Raw genomic sequence first — 22175 nt, forward strand, 5'->3', positions numbered from 1 at the left:
AGGACGTGGATGTGAAGACCTTCTTTTCCTCGATTATATCTCCAAAATATGAACTTGTTGGTTTGCTTGTTGAAAGTGTTTGGTGTCTATAGGGGATTTATAAGAACAAAGATGCATTTTAATGATATGTTTGTGAAGGCTCTCATCTATCCAGGGAATATCCATCATAGAAAAGTTAAATCATCAACTGGACTGGGTTTTGGTAAAGTTGAGGACACTTTGCTTCTTGTCACAGAAGCTTTCCTGACACTGAACAGAGTAAACTACATTAAGTTCGGTGTCTTGTCTTTAGGATGGACTAACTTCTGTCTCAAAGTCTTTACTGGTTTGAAAGACACTGGGATGTTGTCTGTAAATCCTCTGTAGCAGGACTAGGAGAGACGCTACAGAGGATAATGGCACAGCATCGCAGAGGAAACAGCAGTGGTTCACAGTCTGCTGACCATCTCCATCTGAAAGCCACTAACCACACCATGAAGACAAAGAGCTTAAAATACTAGCTAGGGAAAAGAGATGGTTCGAAAGGGGCAAAAAGGCAGCATATTTATGTGGTACGACCCTCTTTTGTTAAGGCTAATAGCTCGTTTACACCAAGTGTCTCAGCAGTAGAGCAGAAGAAAGACCTGCTAGTGAAGTGATACTGCAAACAACTTGAGTAGGGCTGTTTGGCAGTTTTTGGTTCCCTCCTCCTGGGAGGGGCCTTGGTCTTATTTAGAACACTCCAGTTTGGGCAATAGTGTCTGACCCAATGGCCACTGGCTGCTGCTTTTTGACAACAACACTAGGGGCCGCCATGGCTCCACCATTGTAGTAGTAGTACCTCCATATGGCCGCTAGTTTCCCATTTGAAAGCATTGTACGTTAAAAACAACTTTGAAGCCTGGTCCCAATTTTTTGGGAACTATCTAGAGCTCGATATTCCTTCTGTGATAATGCAGGGTTAGTTACAATTAAGGGGACCAGGCCGGTTTTCGGAAGAAAATTTTCCGAAATCTCTACTAATGAGGGCCGGACTGTTGGCATTGGAGCAGCGCGAACTTCACGTCACGTAAGGGCGGAGTCTACAGTGAAGATCCCGCCCTTATGCCCTTTTTAGGAACATGCTTCGTCAGAGCTGGGGAGAAGGGAGTCTGTAAACCTGCCATGATCTCCCCCTCGAGTGTAGTCATTGTGGCAAACAGGAAGGAGTGAGCAGGAGACGTCTTTTTAACGGTCTATGGTCTGACCTAAAGAGTTTTAGGAAGAAGCTTCTGTGACTAAAAGCGAAACGGCCTCAACTTTACCAAAACCAAGTCCTGTCGATGAGTTAACGATTTTAATTATATGGATTTCAAAATGTTCATCACACATTATGATTAAAACTATTTTCTATAAAAGCATATTTTGATAAATTGTATTGTAGGCATTAACAAGCAGTTTTTGAGGGTATTTTGTGGCTTCATTATACTTAACAATGTTTTTGTTTTCCTTGTCCTTCTCTCTCCCACAGCGGATGAGCTGCAGCTACCTGCTTTGCACCATCCTGCTGTTTGTGGCCGTGCTGCTGGCTGTCACCGTCACTGGTACTATCCTTTTCATGAACCACTATGTCCCGCCCATGTCCGATGGTATGCCGCATATCTCCACCAATCAGGAGGAGGGAAATGCTCTGGTTACTATTGAGAGGGGCGACGGTTCACGCATCAACATCATCATTGACCCCAACTGCCCTGATTACAACAGTAACTTCCTCCGTCTTGAGGGGGTGCAGACGTCTCTGCTCCACTCGCTGACTGACCACGACTCGGACCTGAAGTCAGTTAAGGGCCAGGACAGGGCATTGCTTGTCAGCCTTGCAGAAGAGGTGGCCAAGCTGTCAGCACATGCGGGGCAGCTGAAAATGGATTACGAGTCGCTGAGGAGAGGCCAAAGCAGCCTGGGACAGGACATCAACACTCTGCAGACAGAGCAGGGGCGGCTCATACAGGTGAGTGCAAAATAGTCAGTAACACAGCACCGACAAAGAAGTACTGCCGATGAAAAAATCAGCTTCGGAGCCAGGACAGAATCTGCATTGTGATTAGTATCAGTACCGCTGAGCCGGTGCCACCCTACATGCTGTATGTGCCGTACCATGATGGCTTGTAAAAGGGAATGCATGAATTGAATCACACATGTATACAGACTGCTGTTGGCATCATCACTGATTTGGGTTATAAGACTGTAGCTCCAGCTCTTATTAGATGTAGCATTTTGCCGGCCCTGCTTATTTTAATTCAACACTGACTGTGCACATTAACCTAATCCACTAGAGTAGACAAGTCAGTGCACAAACCTGACTGTGAGTACTGTACTGGAGTGCTCTAAGACTGGATTCTGGAACAGCTATCAATAAGTATCGATCGTGAAACCAGCTTAAGATGTGTGACACTTCATTGGACATGGAGCTACTCCTGAGGCAGGTGTAATTTGTCCTTTTCTTGTTTTACTGACTAACTGATCAGTATGGGATTGGTCTGCACATATTCAATATGGTTGATAGAATATTATAGTCAACAAATGAAGAGTTCATTTGCAAAAGCAGTTATCTCCGTTTTGATCCGTTTTTTTTTCTAACTCGGTTTGGATATTTGCTTCTGTACTAAACAGATGCCGAAACTTAAGTTGTAATAATTAAGAACATGTGATTTTTATGGCACTGAAAAAAATCTGGTAATGAAAAACACTGCTATGTAAACAGAAATTGTCAAGCATACGTTTTCTACTTATACTTATCTGTTTTTGCAAATGAACATGAAGATATCAAATGGGACTCTATAGCAGTTTTTTTTTTTTTATCACATTATCACTCTCTCTATGCTGTGGTATAAGTCGGCATCATATGGGCAGGATGTGTGAAAGTTCCATCACAAATCTCATGTTTAATTCATGCTTCTGTCACATGTTCAGGAGCAGTGTTATAGTATTACACGTTAAGGGGTCTGACCTAACCCTTGGGCGAAGTCCTATATTTGCACTCAGTCAAGTGAAGTATTTATCTTCACACCACATAAGAACAGCGGTGTAAATATAACAGTAGGTCGTTGATTCTTCTTTTTGGCTGACGGGGCCAAGAGGCATATGTATTTGTGCCATCCTGCGTATGCATCCAATGTGTCAGAGCAAAGATATGAGCTTGACCCTATTGCAAAATAAATCATTGGCAGCTCAGATATCAGCATTATTAGTCAGTAATCATACCTACATGACTTGAAAATTTCACATTAAATAGTACAGTTTTGATTGTTGGCCCGTGCCTGACTTGCCTGGCAAAAACAGACACCACTGTACCAGAAACTGAGTCTGGTTAGAGTCGGCATCAATTACATTTCCAGAGTGGAACATACGTAAGTAAACAGGATGTGGAGTAAACCAATCAGCGAAGGGCAATTAGCATTGTTGTTAGCGGCTCTGCGTTACTATTGGAACAGGATTATAAATCACAAACCTCACATAAGTACTGTCGTATAATAAACATTTATTTATTTATTTGACAGGGACATTGCACAACAAATGTTTCATCTGTAGTCCCTGGGCAGAGGCAAAGTGACAGCAGGTTTAAACAGTGACCAATGAGCATCTGACTTTATAAACAAATAAAGGGCCAGAGCCTGACAAACACCCAAGCTCGGCCTCATCTGACGGTTCTAACACACTTGAATCGCCTTGCACATACCTACCTTTTAGGCCTCTTATATTTGACTTTGAGCTCTATGGGTCTCTGTTATTATTTAGAGAGAATGAGGCAAAGACGTGTTCTGCTTGTGAGGGACAAAATGAGATCTGTCCAAATCTGGGTTGCTGCCATTGCATGCGAGGGCAAAATGTGAGAACGACCTTTTTGTAATGAACAGCACATAAAGGGCTGCAGGTAAGGAAGTGACCATCAGAGAGGTTACTGTGCTCCGCTAGTCCTAGCACACACATTTATCACCAGCCTTCCCACAGGGCGCACTGGCTCTGGACCATTCACCATGGCGTATTATGGGATGGAATGCCATGTGGTGTATCTCCTATTCAGGGCACACTTGGCACGTGTTTGCTACACAGGGATATGCCGGTGCTTCTATATATCTTTGATTTGTTTGGGTATGATACAGCGGACATGCTTTTTGATTGCATACTAACATGTATGTATGTTCTCAGAGGTGATCAAAGTACATCATTCATCACTTCTCTTGCTTTGATGTATTTTAACTGCAGTGATTCACTTTGAAAACTTTGGAAATTATTAGTAGTAGTAGTATAGTTATTGTTATTATTATTTAAAAAGTAAAAATACACTTACAATAAAACGTTGTTCAGTCTTTGTTTCCCTAAAATGAAAGTACTGAATAATTTACTTTAAAATAAAATCAAAAGTACACCTTGTGAACACTAGTCCAAGGAAAATATTGCTCTTGAGCCGGAGAATAGACGATATGAAACACACCTTTACTTTGCTTTTGTGTTGCAGCTGCTGTCAGACAGTCAGGTGAACATGGTCAAAGTGGTGAACTCGGTGAGTGATGCTCTGAATGCCATGCAGAAGGAGAATGTGGGACTGAAGGCACGAGTAAAGGCGGATCTGCAGAGAGCCCCGGTCAGAGGAGCTCGTTTCAAAGGCTGCTCCAACGGTAAGACTCCTCTCTCCTGTAGGTCTGAGCAGATTATTCATACATGTACACTCCTGGTGTCATCTATCATAGCACGTATTCATGCTGCAGCACTTGCTGGCATCAGTATTCTCTGGGATGTTCTGAATGCGGCTCGTCCAGTAGCCTTGGAGCAGAAGTGAATGTTTTTTTACAGTACATGAGGAATGACTTGCACATCCACTGGGCTGTGTAGCTGAAAGGCAAACCCAGGCCTGAGGCATCATCCCATTGGAAGGCTTTTAAAGCAGCCGCACTCTGCTGATGGCGTTCCCCTGTCGGATTTGCCTTGCACCAGGTAGCTAAAGATCGCAGAGTGAAGGCCACTCGTGTACAACATAGGCTCACTGTAACAAAGATGGAGGGCCCCAGCCTATACCTTATGAATGTACAAGTAGTTTAATAAAGCAACCTGCACTCACGCGGTATCCCTGAGGATACACTTATACACTTCACTTGCACAGAATTTCAATGATTTGCTGTTTTTCTTTTCATGGCAGTTGCAAGTTTTATCAATATTGAATGTGCTGGTGTGCTTATACGTAACATTTTGACTGCTAATTATCTGAGGAGTTATATAATGTTTCAGGACATTGTCCCTTTGTTTTTTTGTTATTGCAATTGCAAACGTGTGCTGTATACGTAATAACAATGACGAATCTATATGATAGAAATGTTCAGAGATTGTACTTCCCCACTGGCATTTATTTCATCCCTTTCATTATTTTTCATCAATTATTCAAATGTTTGGACCGGTCAGCGGGTCACATCTCTGATTGCAGGTTCAAGTCACTTTCCTTTTAACAATCAATGTCTTGAAATCCTATATCTATGCCTTGTGCTATTTCTATGCTTTGGCCTTGCACATTTTTGAAAACGAGTTTGAAAAAGCTACAAAGGTAGTAAACCTGGAAACTTTGTACATACACACTGTTATATTATAATCTGCACCTCTGGGCGCTGTTGTTTTATTCAATAAACAAACCATGCATAATGCCTTGTGACATTTGCACCCAATTAGCCCAGATCAGTGACTATGACAACAGCATTAAGATTTAAAGAATACTTTGCTATCAGATTGATTAATTATGCATTGGTGCTTGAAAATGTTGTAGGGTTTCATCCTAATGCTGCAATTGCTTCACTTTGACCTAGTTTAAAGTGGTAATATCCCGAGGCATGGTGAATGTCATGGGAAACATTGCACAGCAAACTTCAGCACCATGGACAGCGCTCATTCTACTGAGACGCAGACAAATCCAAATGTTGTTGAATATTATTGGAGAGCTCACCACAGTTACACAAAACAAGCACATATTAATTAAAATACATGGACTGATCACTCTAATCTTATGTTATATTAAAATAAAATAATTCAATTAATGCATAGATGTTAAGAGCAAGGACGACTAATGCTAATGATATCAGAGCATCCGTTGTACCACCTTTGATATTCACCTCTACAGGCCAGAACTCCTTCAACATTTGGTCCATGTTTTTAAAATATCTCAACCATTAGCTGAAGACACAACAGACTTAAATTTGTTATCACCAATTACATGATCAGAAACAGCCATTACAGCACCTGTTTGCATGTGGGATTCACCCATACAGTGTCCTGTCTGTGCGTGATATGAGCTTTTCACCTCAGCCATTTTTGTAACCCTTTTCAATAAACATGCACTTAATTTTCAAGGTTTTGTGATGCCAGAATTTTTGAACCTCTTCTCAGCAGCAACGTGGAAGTAGTTTGAGCTGGATAGAACCAGTGTAGGAGTCCGACTTTCTTTCTGATGCTCACACAGATTTGCTACATGAAAGGAACTGTGAGCAATGACAGTATATATATCTCACGAGAGCAACATTTTGTTTAATTTAGACACCTTTTCTTTTAAATAAAACATTAAGGACAGACAAAAATAGAATGAGCAATTTATTTAAAGCTCTTGCTTTACAACTTAAATATTATGTGTATGGAGGGGAAATAATAAAGAAATGATTTGTTTTGTACTCAACTTTCTGTGTGAGCAAAACGACATTATACTATGGTTAGCTTGTAATTATTATCTGTTTGAACCGTTTTGACCACTATTCAGAAGTGAGCTTGAAACAGGAAAGGTGGATGAAAAGGGTTTGTAAAGGAGTGGAAGAGCAGGCTGAACCAGCTGTAGCCAATCAATATATGCCTCTACACATCTATATATGGTTCCATGTACTGTAGGCTTTATCAGGGTACATCCTGTCCTATTTTGTGATTTCTGATATACTCACATGAATGATGTTTAATGAGCTAATTGAAATGCAAAGTTAGTAATTTAATAATTTAGTAATTATAGTGTTGAACAGTACTATAAATACAATTACAATTACAAAAACACAATCATATCAGTTGAAGACAGAATCAATGCTGCAAAAATGTTGATGTTTGTTTTGAAAAGATAGAGGTAGGAACACAGTGGAGCTGATAAGGGCTAAGGCGAAAAGCAGTCAGTCAGGAAAGAATTATAGGCTACAGACTGACAGCAGAGCTGTAAATAATGCTCGGGGCATTTTGACATGATCAGATTATGTGCCTCATTTGTCAGCCATGTCAACAGCTTGTAAAAATGAAATCTGCGTTGACTGCGACAAAAAATGTGAAGATGTCCACATAAAGTAACCTTGATTTTTTTGTCAGGTGGACACTATTAAAACCTCAGGATTAACACTTGGGTGGTTCACAAAATGTACGAGTCGATTGCTGCACATTGAGAGGCTGACACACTTTTTCACAATGTTAAAATCTTTCCGCCTGTCGCAATAATTGCTATATCCACTTATCGCTCTTCAGTAAAATGAAGGAAGATATTTTTTTAGACTGCTGCACGAGGGGGACTAAATGACATGTGATGTATGTGCTTGAATACAGAAGAATGAATGCTATCACAGAGCTGAGGGACCTGAGCACCCATCTGCCAGTCTGTGCATAAAACCAGACCCCACAAAAACATCACCCTGGAAACAAGCTCAAAGCAGTAAAACTACGGCCTCGTCACCCGTCGCTCAATCTACTTCTCTGAAGGTTTTACTGAAGGCCAAATGAACAGCAGATGTAATGATCACGATGATGTGAGGTCCGTTCTCACAGATGATAATCTGACACAAAAAATTCCTTGAAGGTCATCACCGACAGCACAGAGAGAGACAGTCCCCTGTAAGACCAAAAGTATGTTTAGCTCTGCATTGTGCACGGACAGAGATGAAGTCTCAAAGAGAACAAAGTCATCATATAGTGTTTGATTTGTTCTCACACATGTAGGATAAGTACAGAGAGACTGGGAGACATTACGAATGACTCATTATCTTTACGTATCGTTCAAGTTTCTGTTTCCTGCCAAAGTTACACATTCTGAGGCCTATAGAGCAATAAGAAAAGTGAGAAGATTCCACTCTTCACTGGCGTCCTATTGGCCCATTTGTTGGTACAGATGTTCATAATGTCAATAGGACCCAGGCAAAATGCAATCTGGCAAAATTTTGAAAACCTTTCCTTAAACCATCATATTGCACCTCCCTATAGCCAACACTTTATACTCGGCAAAGTGTCCAAAATTGCTGTATGGCCTTTTCAAAAAGCCCCTCTATTTATATTCAGGGCTTTGACCCACAGACGGCTGGCATACATAATCTATGACATTGTCCTCCACACTGAAGCTCCTTAGCTGCTTCCTGGGAATAGATTTAGTCCCCCTCGTGCAGCAGTGGTTCCTCAGTGACAGACAAGGGCACTAGTGTTCTTCAGCCTGTCTGTATTCCCCCTCCATCCTTGCCCTGTTACTATCCCCTCTTATTCAATTGACAAGTACGATTTTCCTGCTTAACAAGCTGTTTGATGACTAGAAAGGGTTTTTACTGCTTTACAAATAAATAGATTTTAATACAGAAAATTGTAGTTATTAATATGAGTAAAAGTGCTTATAGCTGAAATATTTAAAACCATTATAAACCATGACGCTAAATTCCTCCCCACTCTATGATCACCTACAACTGACCCATTTATGCTTACTTATTGTTTTATTATCACAACTCTGTATCTCACCTTTATTCACTTTGTTTTGTTTAATGTCGTTTTTTTCCTTTGTCCAGACACCACCCAATCGCTGTATTCTGTCTTTGTTCTTGTTCTCTCTGAGCTGCACTTATTCGCTTTTGTCCTGTGTCATCCATCATCCCTCCCGCTTTACCAATCTCATCATCTGCTCTTTTCTTTCTAAGGCCGTTCTATTCCTCCTAATTGCTTCTCCCTGTTTGCAGGTCTGCTTAAAAAAGTTATTTCAGTATGCAGTGCAAGCTGGATTGACATAAGTTTGCATCATAAAAAAGTCTATCAATGCTGAATGTTATGTGGGCTACAAAGCTCTCTGCCTACGTACTAAAAAGTCATTTATAAATTAAATGTGGACTTATGAGACATATATATTTTTATGGTAGATCATTTTCAGGAATGTCGATATTTCTTGATTCCTTCAGTTGATTAGTTTGACCCTTAAAACATGCAGTTCTTGCATCAGAATAGCGGATCGAACTGTTGATGTCTCATGCTGTACTTTCTGGTATAGACTTAGTCCAACTTAGAGCAAACTGTAATATTTCTAACTCAAGCCATAGTTTTTCAGTTCGTACACTGAAAAATATTGAGGATTTTGATCATAAACAGTGCTTAATGCTTTCATGTTCACTGACAGAAATACTTAACTTTGGTTAATTTACAAAATATTTTGAGCAGGTAATGTGATTCTACAATTCCTCACTTACGAAATACGTGCAAGGTCAATGTTGAAGCAAGCTGTTAGAGTACGCTGTTGGGATAAACATCAGTCAAACATCAGTGTAAATATGCCAGTACTGCAGAAAAGAAACCCCTGGACAGGGGAATTTACAGTCTAAAAGCATCATAAAGTAGAACTGGACAACCTGTACGGCCATGCCATCTCTGTAGTGCAGCTATAACCTTGGTTTAATTATAAATAGTTAGGCAAGTTACAATGCACTGGCTAATGCAAACACAGCTAGTGATAATGTCCACAGCAACTTGCTGTATATACTCACTGAGGAGGTTATGTGCCAGCAAAAAACATAAGTATTGAAAGGAAAGGATTACCTTTGCTGTGCTTCCATGTAGCCTTTAGAATCGGAACTTTGGTAGAATCGAGCCCAACAACTATAATCAGGAGACAGAGTCGTCCTTTGTTTGTTGGTGCATATTAAGTAGCTAAGTAAGTTAGTGCTTTATTTGTCATTGCAATTGTACAACAAAACTGTGTTCAGGTGTTGGGTTAGTCCTGAGCTGCTGCGACTGTAAGCCAACCTGAACAGCATGTTTTGATGGTCGGGGACACCGGAGTACTGTCTTCAGTGATCCTCTGAAACGGTGCGGCGCCTCCTGGTTTTGTCCCTGTTTCAGAGCCTGGTGTCACTCACTGGTCGGGTTCCAGTCTAGTAGATCTGGGAGGGCCTTTAGATGCCAATAGGACTAAAATAGCTTGTGTCTGTCACTGTGAGAGGTTATTGCATCTGCTGCTGTGGTGTTAAAATGCTGTGCTCTTCCTCCCATGTTTGCACATGCGTGAACATTGACCACTGACCAGGCACGTGTTTCATAAGTGATGAATTGTTGTATTGTTTATTTTTTCATTTCATCAGGCAAATAGTTATGTGTCATCACTGCTATGCAAGGCAAGTTCATTTGTAAAGCACAATTCATTCAAAGTGCTTCACACTTGCATAAAAAGAAGTAGACCAAATCAATAAATAAAACATCAATATAGAAATGTATTCATTCATTTAAAAATCATTAAAAAGAACAGTTTTCAGCCTGGATTTGAACATTGTCAGAGTTGAGGCCTGTCTCTCTGTGAAGACTGCTCCAGATTTTAGCTGCATGAAACTGAAGCTTTAGCCTCACCGTGTTTAGTCCTGACTCTGGGAACCACCAGGAGACCCCTCCCTGAAGTTCTCAGGGCCTGAGATGGTTCATACGGCTGTAACATGTCAGAGATGTACTTTGGTGTTAAACCATGAACAGACTTGAACATAAGCTGAGCTGTTTTAAATCATATTCTCTGAGTGACAGGAAGCCAGTGCAGAGACCGGAGCACTGGACTAATATGGTCGTATTTCCTGGTTCTTGTCAGGACTGAGTTGCCTGGTCAGCCACAGGCGACTGATGCACTGTTTTCTTCTCCTCTTTTATCTGTTTTAAATGATTTAGAAAATATAAAATCCCTAAAACCGGAGTGAGAAACAGTGTTGGAAGCGTTCCTTGTGACAAGGACATTTTTGAAATGGCTTCCTGCCGCTTGCTCCTGCGACATACAGTATCCAACGTTTCTCTAATTGGTTGATCCTGTCTGTCAATCACACACACCGGGAAATCACTGAGATCACGCTCCCAGACTACATATCTCTGAAAATATGGATGTTTTTTCAGTCTTCTTACCACTGTGTTCCATTGGGAGTGTGTCATTAGCTCATTTTTTAGTCTCTAAGGCAAAAAACCTGTCCTGTAGAAAGCAATCATTATTTTTGTATATATCTGACAGGTTTCACCTGTTTTAAGATGTTGGGAAGGTTGTAGTCGCTGGCTCATCAGATAAGTTGTAAAATAGTATAAAAATAGTTCCAAACGTCTTTACCTGTGGTAAAAAGTACAATGAACAAAATGTGAAAATAAAGGAAAGCAGCAGGAGCGTGCTCTTGAGGAACATTCATGCGCTGTTTAAAAACAGACATGTGCTCTCTGATGCTCCTCGTCTTGTGATCAAGAGGGCATTTTACTTTATACCCATGGTGGGAACTCATTTGTTCAATGCTGGATTTTGCCTCTCCCTAGGCTCACGTCCCCGTGACTGCGGTGACCTGTACGCCAGCGGTCAGAGAGAGGACGGCATCTACTCTGTGTTCCCGCTGCACCATCCCACCGGCTTCCAGGTCTACTGCGACATGACCACAGATGGAGGGGGCTGGACGGTGAGTTACCGCTACAAACCCACCAATACATGGAGATATTGAGTAGATGTCTTCAGACTAAAAATAAATGTACTGTATCTCTTTTGAGGATGACTACCAGAGCTAATTTTATCCTATTTATTAGTTTATTTTTTTATTTGGGTTAGGTTTAAGGACGGCAAGTGCAATGTAAGTTGTGTTTCCCTCACATAGATCTTACACATACTGTACACATTTTTTTTTCCACACTGGCATATGGGTTGTGTGCTCTGCTCTCCAGTCAGTAAACTTTAAGATTTAGGTTCACATAATGGGAGAATGTATCTCTAACCCTAAGCATTAGGGTTAGAGATACACCACCAAGGTGGCCGTTAACAGATTATGTGTGGCTTGCAGGCTTTATGATGTGGCGATACAAATTCGAAACTGGGTCAGTGTATTGTGTGCACTAAATGTTAACCTTTGAGCCATTGGCAGTAGGTATAACAAATTCAATACAATTTCAAACTCACATACCGATTGCAGTCACCTGATGTGCCATGACCCTGTAGTAGAGATGTTCTAACATCATTGAGTGGACTCCTGAGGGAAGGGGGTTAGGTTTAGGGCTAAAAGACAACGATGAAGGAAAGCAACATGTTATGTCAACACCAGCTAAGGTTGTGCTAACGGTGGCTAAATGCTAATATCGGCAAAATCCCCTTTTCGAACAGCAGTGTGATGTTACGAAATATGAAATCCGTATGACCTTTCCAGTTTTAGTGAGGGCTGTCTTCTCTCTCGTTTGCCAATCAGAGGTCAGCAGTCTGTTCATTTCACGTTAGTATCAGTTCAGCACTTTGGCCACGGCCAGAGGTCGGTCCCAAAACGTGCCTGGGTGGCCCTTGGCTTGGCTTTGGTCTGCAGTGGGGACACTCGCCTAACAGGGCAGACCAGGCGCTGGGCTGGGTAGAACCTGCTAATGGAAACACGGCATAACAGTGTTCAGAGTGAAAATCCTCCGTTACTTGTGTGTGTGTTTGTGTATACATCATTTTCAGCATGACTGAATACGAATGCCTTTTACCTTCACAGAGTCATATTTGTGTAGCTCCGCTCTTGCCTCTCGCATATCGAGCATGTGAAGGTTGCTTTAAACTTTTAGAAAGAGTAAAAAGACAAGGGCATCTTTAACTTTGCTCTATAAAAGTGAATTCATTTGAGTTTGTGTGGCTTTAGTGGTCCTTTATGAAGTCACTTTGCCAATTATGTTTGCTTCTGTTAGCAGATGTTGTAGGTAGAAGGCTTAAAGGGAGTCAAAAGCACAGAGACGAGATACAAATGATTCTGTGAGACGCAGACAGATCGTGAGTCTGCGAATCTAAAAATGGCTCGCGATATTCTCTGTAAAGCAGATGAAATTCCTTCTTTGTTAAGTTGCCAAAATAAAACTTGTAACTTGTCATTTGTCAAGCTGTTTCCATTGCAGAAGATGCACGGCTGACCCGCTTATTTGCTTTCTCTATATCTCACATTATCGTAATTGTTTTAACAGTTATTTATCAAAAAAGGAAGCAAAAAAAAAAAGGAAAGGTGTTGAGGAAGAGTTTTGAAAGTTGTTTTTTCTTGCACACATGTTTCCTCTTGATCAAACATCTGTCACTCGTCTGGCCTTGCGAAAGTAAACAGTGTTGTTTAAGTACAGCCGGCAGACTGGAAGCACGGCGTCTGTGGGGAATGAGAGACAGCGAGGTGAACAAACACCGACACGCTTCTGTTTGAAGTTATATTTGGAAACGTGCTTGAGTATTTTACTGTGTGCGCACACGTCTCACTTGTTACAGTCGTTTAGGTCTCTTTGTTGTGCAGCTATAGTAGTGGTCCTTGGGGAAAGTTAAGACGTTCTTAATACAGAACAGAGGGGCCTTGTGTTGTAGTCCTGGAATAAGCATCGTATTTCTACAGGCATCCATCAGGACCACTCCGGCTGTGAAACGTTTTAGTAAGACATCAGGCTGCTTATTGGAGTCAGGTCCCAGCTGCAGGCCAAATATTACACAAATATACCTTTTTTTTTTCTCGATATTGACTTTCTGACAATTTCTTTCCTTCTTTCAAAGCGCAAACATCTTCCAAGAGTGTGCAAATGTTCTGCTGTTTAATCTTCAAACCTTTTAACCCCCGCCCTAACCAAGCACAATTTCTTTTTAAAAGCTTCATGGAAAAAGCATGAAAAATAGAGCTAAAAACGAAGATGAAAAAGCAACAAAAGCCACAAGCGAGTGAGGAGGAACAAAAGGGACAAAAGCACAACAGATGAGTGACCAAAAAAAAGGTGACAAACACATGAGGAAAACATAACAAAATCAAAGTTAATGGAAGATCTAGTAAGATAGATAAGACTTTATTGATCTCACAACGGCCTGTCAGTCTATTGATGCAGTTTGTTGTACCTGGAATTATTTCTTCTATTCATTTTTTTCCCTCCCTCCCACTAATCTTTAGAATGATTATTGTAATGTTACTGGCTTCTATAGTGGCTTCTCTTTCCTAACAGCAAAAAGGTTTCATGTTTCAACGTTTTCGAGGCTACTTTAAGAGCTTTAAGTTGTTCGTGCTACTAGTTAAAAAATAATATCCCGAAGCTAAACTACAGGCTCTTATAGTACAGCATGTTGTATGACAAATTAGCCTTGGCAAACCAGCTCGGGAGGATTTTGACAGATTGCCCAGTGACCCCAGATGAAAGATGAGTCCCCTGCAGGGAGCAAATTTACCGACCTATATTTTGCATATAATGCCACTGAGGCACGATTCCATTTCTTCCAGATACAACAACTTCACCTTCACTTTTTGCTTGAATAAATCTGTGAGGAACTGCAGTAGATGCAATAGGCAAGGTCGTAGCCTCCTATCATCACATAATGCCAGACTGTCAGAGTGACAAAGTGCTAAGAGCAGCATGAAGGACTGAGACACAGAGCAAACAAAAGACTGTTCTTTAAGCCAGATACTCAAAATGATTTTAGCCTATGCACAAAAATGAGTCACATCGTGCAGCTTTTCAGATTCTCCACACATTTTGATTCTCACCACTGAGAAATACAGTATATAAGGGCTTCATGATACTTCAGAACTACATTTTAGATATAGTTAAACTTACAGTGTTATTACTAAATGTGTATCTTTCCCCAACCGTATTGTAGCTGATATATCTAGGAACGGGGCAGTTGGAGTACTTAACACATTGAGGCCGCGCAGTTTTGGGGATTTAGCTGTAGAGTGCCAACAATCCAGACCATTTTTCATGATATTTGTTGCACCACAACGTATTCCATGTTTTAGCTATGGACACATGGCTTGTTTGAAAAGCGAGACTCTAAGTTCTCAGTAGGTGAAAACACTTTAATTCCATGTGCCTCGATTCCTGAGAAATCCAAAGCTAAACAGAGGCTAGTTTTGATCAAAATCACAGATTTTCTTCTAGAAACGTAGATAAAATACTCTCCTTTCTGATTAACTCCAATCTCCAACTCTCTCCTCCTCTCTCCTCTCCTCCTCTCTCCTCTCTCCTCCTCTCTCCTCTCTCCTCTCTCCTCCTCTCTCCTCTCCTCCTCTCTCCTCTCTCCTCCTCTCTCCTCTCTCCTCCTCTCTCCTCTCTCCTCTCCTCCTCTCTCCTCTCCTCCTCTCTCCTCTCTCCTCCTCTCTCCTCTCTCCTCTCTCCTCCTCTCTCCTCTCTCCTCCTCTCTCCTCTCTCCTCTCTCCTCCTCTCTCCTCTCTCCTCCTCTCTCCTCTTTCCTCCTCTCTCCTCTCTCCTCCTCTCTCCTCTTTCCTCCTCTCTCCTCCTCTCTCCTCTCTCCTCCTCTCTCCTCCTCTCTCCTCTCTCCTCTTTCCTCCTCTCTCCTCCTCTCTCCTCTTTCCTCCTCTCTCCTCCTCTCTCCTCTCTCCTCTTTCCTCCTCTCTCCTCCTCTCTCCTCTCTCCTCCTCTCTCCTCTCTCCTCCTCTCTCCTCTCTCTCCTCTCTCCTCTCTCCTCTCTCCTCTCTCCTCCTCTCTCCTCCTCTCTCCTCCTCTCTCCTCTCTCTCCTCTCTCCTCTCTCCTCTCTCCTCTCTCCTCTCTCCTCTCTCCTCTCTCCTCTCTCCTCTCTCCTCTCTCCTCTCTCCTCTCTCCTCTCTCCTCTCCTCCTCTCTTCTCTCTCCTCCTGGGGAGGACGACCCGATGATTTTGAAGAGGTTTTGAATGCAGGCTACTAGTTACCATAGACATGCGCTAGCCTAGCACTAGCCTAGCACCACTAAACCCTTCAAATATAAGGACAGCATGAATAAACATTTTAAAAAATATCTCCAGAAATCAACAACACTGGAAGACTAGGAAGTGAGGCCCTATGTCAAAAATCCTGAAATATCCCTTTAAAGCTCATAGAACAGGTTAGGAAATCCGTTACACCAGAGCACAGATAGTATTATTAAGATTATGATAAAAAATGAAAAAATACGCTTTACTTATTTTTTCCCTCCCAATTTGGAAGGGCTCGGGCATTGATGATCTTCTAAGCTGCTCTCACAAAGCGCTGGAGGCTCCTACAACAGGATGCAGCACAGGCCCCGTCACACACAGTGATGTAGCTTCTCAGAACACTCTCTCTGTTCCCTCAGCATCACCCCCTCACTCCCCGCCCGTCGACCATATGGGCGACCAACTGCAGCACATATGCTCCACATCATCTCCACACACACACACACATGTTGGCACACGGTATGATCATGCGAAGAGACCATACATGACAGTCAAGTACTTACAAACACTAGCCGGGCCCCTCCACTCCCTCGAATCCTTCTACGTGCTCCAGCGAGGACACACGCTTCAAATGCCATTGAAATAAAGGCACCGAACGGAAGGCTAATGCCGTATTTTATTACTATTTTATTCGTTAAAAGGACTGGACTAAAAATGACCATTCTATCAATAATGAAAGAGCGGAGATATAGAGAGTGCCGTGTGGGTCTGCATTATCAAATGGGGCTTTTATCAGAAGCACTGCAATCACTCTCAGAGATCCAATTCAGCTAAGAACTGAAATGTAAAAGTTTCAAGTGGATGTAGGATTGTGTGCATGTTGTATCAGTCCTGTGGAAGGTTAGAGTGGTTTCTAAGCATATCAGAGAGCACTTGATGGGCTTTTCACTACCTCTGTCCAGCTCACAGGCTTCTCAATATTTCATTTCTGTTTATTGGTTTGGAAAGTGGAGAAAAAAGATGGATGTCTGTGTGGTACTGTCTTATCCGTTCAAAACGTTAGCAAAATTCTGTCAAATGTATTGGTGTGTGTTTTTGTATTGTCCTTTCTCTCCGTTGAGTGAGCGTTTAATCAAAAGTTTGTCGTTTTGGCTTCACCTTTTGAGGTACAATGGAGGTATAAATTTGGTGTTTTATTAAGCATGAGGTGACAGCGTGTGGCGGCGCTAAGGGAGATTGTGTCCTCTTCGCATTATAACCACTTGTGTGAGACGTGCCCTTTTGGATAATGAGTGCCGCGGACCGCAGACAGCGGCAGCCCGGGCCAAAGAATGGGTCGAGGAGCTAAGAATACTCGCTTTTGATTTACAACAAGACAAATGAAAAAAAAACAAAAAAGGGGGGGTGGCGGGGGGAGTTGGCTGAAATAAAAGTAGATTCAAGCTATGTCAGAGAAAACATATTTCACAACAGCGCCCACAAGAAGAATGGGCAGTATTGGAAAGTAGAAGTGGCCCTGGTGGTACATATTTGTGAAGGGCTTTACTATAGAACCCCCGAGTTCCTCAGTGGCCCCTTGCCCTTCCTGTTGTGGCCCGAGCTGGGATCGGTGCAATGTCTTTAATTCATCACAATACTGAATGTGTCCCAACCAATTGCCATGCCGCTTTGGTTCCAGGGGAGCGCGGATTACAGAGATTTCTTAACAACCGCAGAATGGAATAGGCGGATGAAATAAGGGGATAATGTGGACTGGAGTTTTGCTCATACGTAGTGGATTTGGTAAAGTCGGGCCGTTTTAATGATCGGCGACTTAGTGCAGAGTAATGAAGCCTATTGTCTTGGTATGACTCAGCCCTGGTCCACATACTCACCTTGTCTGTGAGCGGCTGCAGCCTCACATTGAGAGTGTGTAAAGTCCAAAGACCAGCTTCAGTTTGCTGTTAGATGTATTGTTTTACCTTTTGTGCTTTTGGTTGAGTTTCTTGGCCGTAGATATTTTATATATATATACATAATTATTCTAAGGCGTTATTGTCAACTGTGACCAATTGACCGGTGCATAAAATTGAAATCATACAAATCCGCCCAAGAAGTTACTTCCTGTTTCGATCCAGCACGCCATAATAAAAGCACACAGCTCGTCTCATTGATTAGTTCAGCAGATACTTGCAACACTACAAGAATATAATTAAATACACGCATTATGGTGTTTTGTCTGTTAATAGTTAGGCAGAAATAAACTAATGAATAAGATGGTGCTTGTATTTTGGCGTGCTGGATCGAAACAGGAAGGCACTTCTGGAGTGATTTTGGAGGGAAAAGGGTGTGCACCACTGATCTAGAGAGGTTGTTTGAGGAGGAATGATTTCAAATGAATCCTTTATTTCTCTTTAGGAGTAGACTCAGAGCAGTTTCTCGGCCAAAGGAAGAAACATAAAGTATTGCCATTAATTTGATCTGTTTGAATCTGTCTAAAATACTACACTTTCAATTAATCAGAGAGATGTATAATTGAAAAACTGTTATTTGTTAAGGGTGCAAATATTTCTTAAGGCCTCTGCATTGCCATGAATCTGCACATCACATGTGGGTGTGTGTCCTCTTTGTCATGAAATGTCTTAAATCTCTAGTATCCTTGTGTTAAACAGACAACACTGTGTTCTTTATGTGTGTGTGTGTGTTTTCTATCAGTTCACATTTGCGGCTCCACGTTATGAGCACATCTGTCATCCTGATAGGATTATAAAACATTTGCCAACAGATGTTTGCACTAGAAGATAGCACTTTTGCACTCTGCATTGAATTTATGAGAGCTTTAATCCGACTGTGTTACATTTGTCACCATATCATCAATATTCCTTACAATGTAATCAAATAGCTCCCGTGTTTTGATCTGCCTTACAGCAGGTGTGCATTAGAGCGTTGGTGGCTGTTTGTGTTAGATTCAAGACTTAATGCCTTATTTTATTCAGTATACAAGCGGTATCGCTGCAACGTTTAAGAGCAGAGGAGTTGATTCAACACACGTGTAGAAATGTGCTAAACAATATTACTGCAGGACTAAATCTATGGAACGAGACAAAAAATAATAATCCTTAAGGTTAAAGGGACTATACGGAGTTTCAAAATGTTAAAATGATGTATATTCCTCCCCTACATGTTCCAGCCATGTCCTAATGTGTAGAATGAGCTCAGACGTGTTCACCACAACTGCCTCTAAAATCCTTGCACTGTCACTCAGAAAGGTGTTAATTCGGGTCCGAAGTGCCGTCATGCATGAACTTAATATAGAAGCTGCAGTTACACGTATGACCTGAGGTGGCAGTAGTGAGTATAAAATGGCCAACTTGCATCTAGCCCCTTTAAAGTAATATTCTGTATACCAATGGCATTTTCCTCCAAAAGACTAAAAGTACTGCCAAAAACAACACTGGTATGAAGCTTATAAAATAAGACTCATTTAAACAGCATAATAGGCTAAACCTAGATTTTTTCTAAATGTGCATAGGACTGCATTGTTTACAAAGCAACCAATTCCAATTTATGAAGGGCAAAAATACCATCTATTCACCTAATTTTCATGCCTTACTCACATAACAAAATTGGGCCAATTTAATATGAATACAGTTTGTTATTATAATCACTGTAGAAGACAGAAAGCCTGTGAGAAGCTACGCTCTTACTAACTAAAATTATAGATACGGCATCAGGTCAGAGAAACCTTGCTCACATGTTGCAACAATCCATAAAAAATAAAGAATATATCCTGTCAATCCTGACTCTAAATAATGTCCATGAGGGCAGTTTTGTCTGGTTTGGCTCGTCCGCCTCAGCTCCGCTCCACATTAAACTGAAAACAACTTTCTTTCAGAGACAATTTTGCATTTTGTGATCCTATGCTGTGGAGTTTCTTTACTTTAAAGAGTTAGTGCTCGTTTAAACACAATAGAATAAACTGTAGCAGTAGCCTGTAGTATATGCACTGCTGCACACTATAGCATCTCTATGGAAGTTATTAACAGAAGAAAATATATCAGTGTTCAATTTTCGACATGCGCCAATACTGTATCGTCCATCCCCCCCTCTGACATTCACCCACCAATTAGGGTTGGGCAATGTCCCCTTAATTGGCCGTTGACGATGTTTACAGTGAACCATTGTGATGATATCGTCCATCGGCACAACCCTACCACCAATCCCTTTCAGCCAGTACTGCCATTAGACAACACTTCACCTGTCTTACCCATGTGTCGGTGTTCATTGTTGAAGCAGTGAGAGTGTGCTTGTGAGTGTGAATATGGGATGTAATGGATGCAGGAAGTTGTGTGTGATGGTTATTGTGCTCTTCAGTAAATATATAAATAGCACATAAGATCAAATCAAATATGTTTTTTAAAAGAAGGAACTCTCCCTGATTCCACAGCCACTCGTTCCTGAAATCTCTGAGCTGCTTACTCTCTGTGCCTGCTCCCTGTCTCAGCCTATTTGTTGGTGTATTGTTAGATTTTTGATTATTTCTGACCGTGGGCTGATGTGTTAATCGCCTCTGAAGATGTTCCCAATTATTTTCACTTAGAGCAGTATCGCGCATTTGTACCCGGTGGCATCTGCTGCCAAAGCTCGCAACATATAAACATAGTGTGCTCACAGTGAGTACATGCCAAGAGCTAACAAGCTATTGGCACATCTCCTATTTTCCACATAGCCACATGCCAGACTGTAAATCTTCTCCAAATCAGCTTCAAAGTGCCTGTGATGCTTCCCCTGCTACTGCCTTTCCCTCTGTGTTCCGGTCGGTGTCTGCCTGCGTGCACCATGTGCTCCAAGAGGCTGACAGAAAGCCTGCTGAAGAGCTTAAGGCAGCGTGTTAAGTAGCCTTCATCTACTGCTGAGATTACAGGCAACTTAATGAGATGGTGCCTTTTAGCATGTGTTCATAGAGCCTGCCATTAGAGATCAGAATGTTAAAGTGCCTATATGCCGTCTTTGTGGGCCTGCTGCTGTAAAGTCTGGAACTGGTTCATGTGTTTTACAAGTAATAACCTCGAGTCACCTCCATAGGTGGGGTGTAAGTAATGCCTTGGCAATGGAGGGCGGCAAGGCCAAAGTGGGTTTGATTATTGGAGGACAAACCACAAGTCTTGGTTTGTCAATAGTAAATCCTTGCTGCAGCTGCAAACACGAGCAAAAGGTAAATTGTTTTTCTCAAAGGGAATTTTATCTGTACAACATATCTGTGTTTATGTAAGTCTGAATGTTTTGATTTGACTTCACAAGGGAGAGATTGTTTAGCATTTTGACAACACTGCACTGTGACCAAAATAAAAAGCCACCATCACCATCCTGGCCCAGGCGGTGTCTTTCTGTGTGGAGTTTGCATGTGCTCCCCATGTCTGTTTAGATATTTCTAAAAAGATAAACAGAGGTGTTTCAGACCAATCATGTGTTTTCAAACCAACAAAGTGTGATTTAGTGGTCAGGGTGTGTTTGAGATGAAAATGATAACCAAATTACTGCAAAAGCCAAACACCTGCTTTTCAATTCTTTTCTATTTGGATCAGACTAAAACACATCATGTGCTGAGTTTTTCTGTTTTCTGTCTTTTTGTCTGACCCCCATGTCCATGAATGTGTTTAGTTTAGTTTATTTGAGCAGTTTACATTCTTTACTTTTGACAACATTCGTGGTCATTACCGCCTTTGCGATGCCCAATCCCGTCAGACCTTGGAAGCTAAGCAGGGAAGGACCTGGTCGGTACTTGGATGGGAGACCGTTTAGTAACACCAGGAAGCCTAGCGAATGTAGTGTGTGAGTGAGTGGTTGGTGGTGGTCGGAGGGGCCGATGGCGCAGACTGGTTGCCTCGCTTCCGTAAGTCTACCCCAGGGCAGCTGTGGCTACAATAGTAGCTTACCGCCACCGGGTATGGAGTGAATGAATAATGCAATGTAAAGTGTCTTTGAGTGTCCAGAAAGCGCTATATAAAACCGATACATTATTATTATTATTCACATTATCCAGTTATAGAAGCTCAAAAGGAGGAGGCTGAAGCTAGAACTGAATGTACGAGTACGCCAGCCCCGTAATCAATGTTATAAACAGAAGATTAAAAAATATGACATATGAAGAACTAGGGCTGGGCAATTTAGGAAACAGAATAATCATGATTATTTTCCCCATATTTTCGATTTTCGATTGGATTTTATTTTTTTCATTATAAATTAAATACATGTTGCTGATTCATGACATTGGATACACTTTTATTCAAACAAAATCAAATGCTTTCATCAAGTCTCATTTAAACTCCCAAACCAGGTA

At 41.6% G+C, this 22175-nt stretch overlaps 1 protein-coding gene across 4 annotated transcripts in view; it reads left to right on the forward strand.

The window, feature by feature from the left end:
* Nucleotides 1-22175, forward strand: part of fibcd1b (fibrinogen C domain containing 1b) — a 120155-nt gene that overhangs the window by 43633 nt on the left and 54347 nt on the right. For all 4 annotated transcript variants that reach the window (XM_079581644.1, XM_079581645.1, XM_079581646.1 and 1 more), the window contains 3 exons: nucleotides 1490-1966; nucleotides 4475-4634; nucleotides 11524-11660. In XM_079581644.1, coding sequence (XP_079437770.1) covers nucleotides 1490-1966; nucleotides 4475-4634; nucleotides 11524-11660 — 774 coding nt within the window. The remainder of the gene's footprint in view (nucleotides 1-1489; nucleotides 1967-4474; nucleotides 4635-11523; nucleotides 11661-22175) is intronic.

This window comes from Gobius niger (genome assembly GCF_951799975.1).
Source record: "Gobius niger genome assembly, chromosome: 2".
NCBI classification, from domain to species: Eukaryota; Metazoa; Chordata; class Actinopteri; order Gobiiformes; family Gobiidae; genus Gobius; species Gobius niger.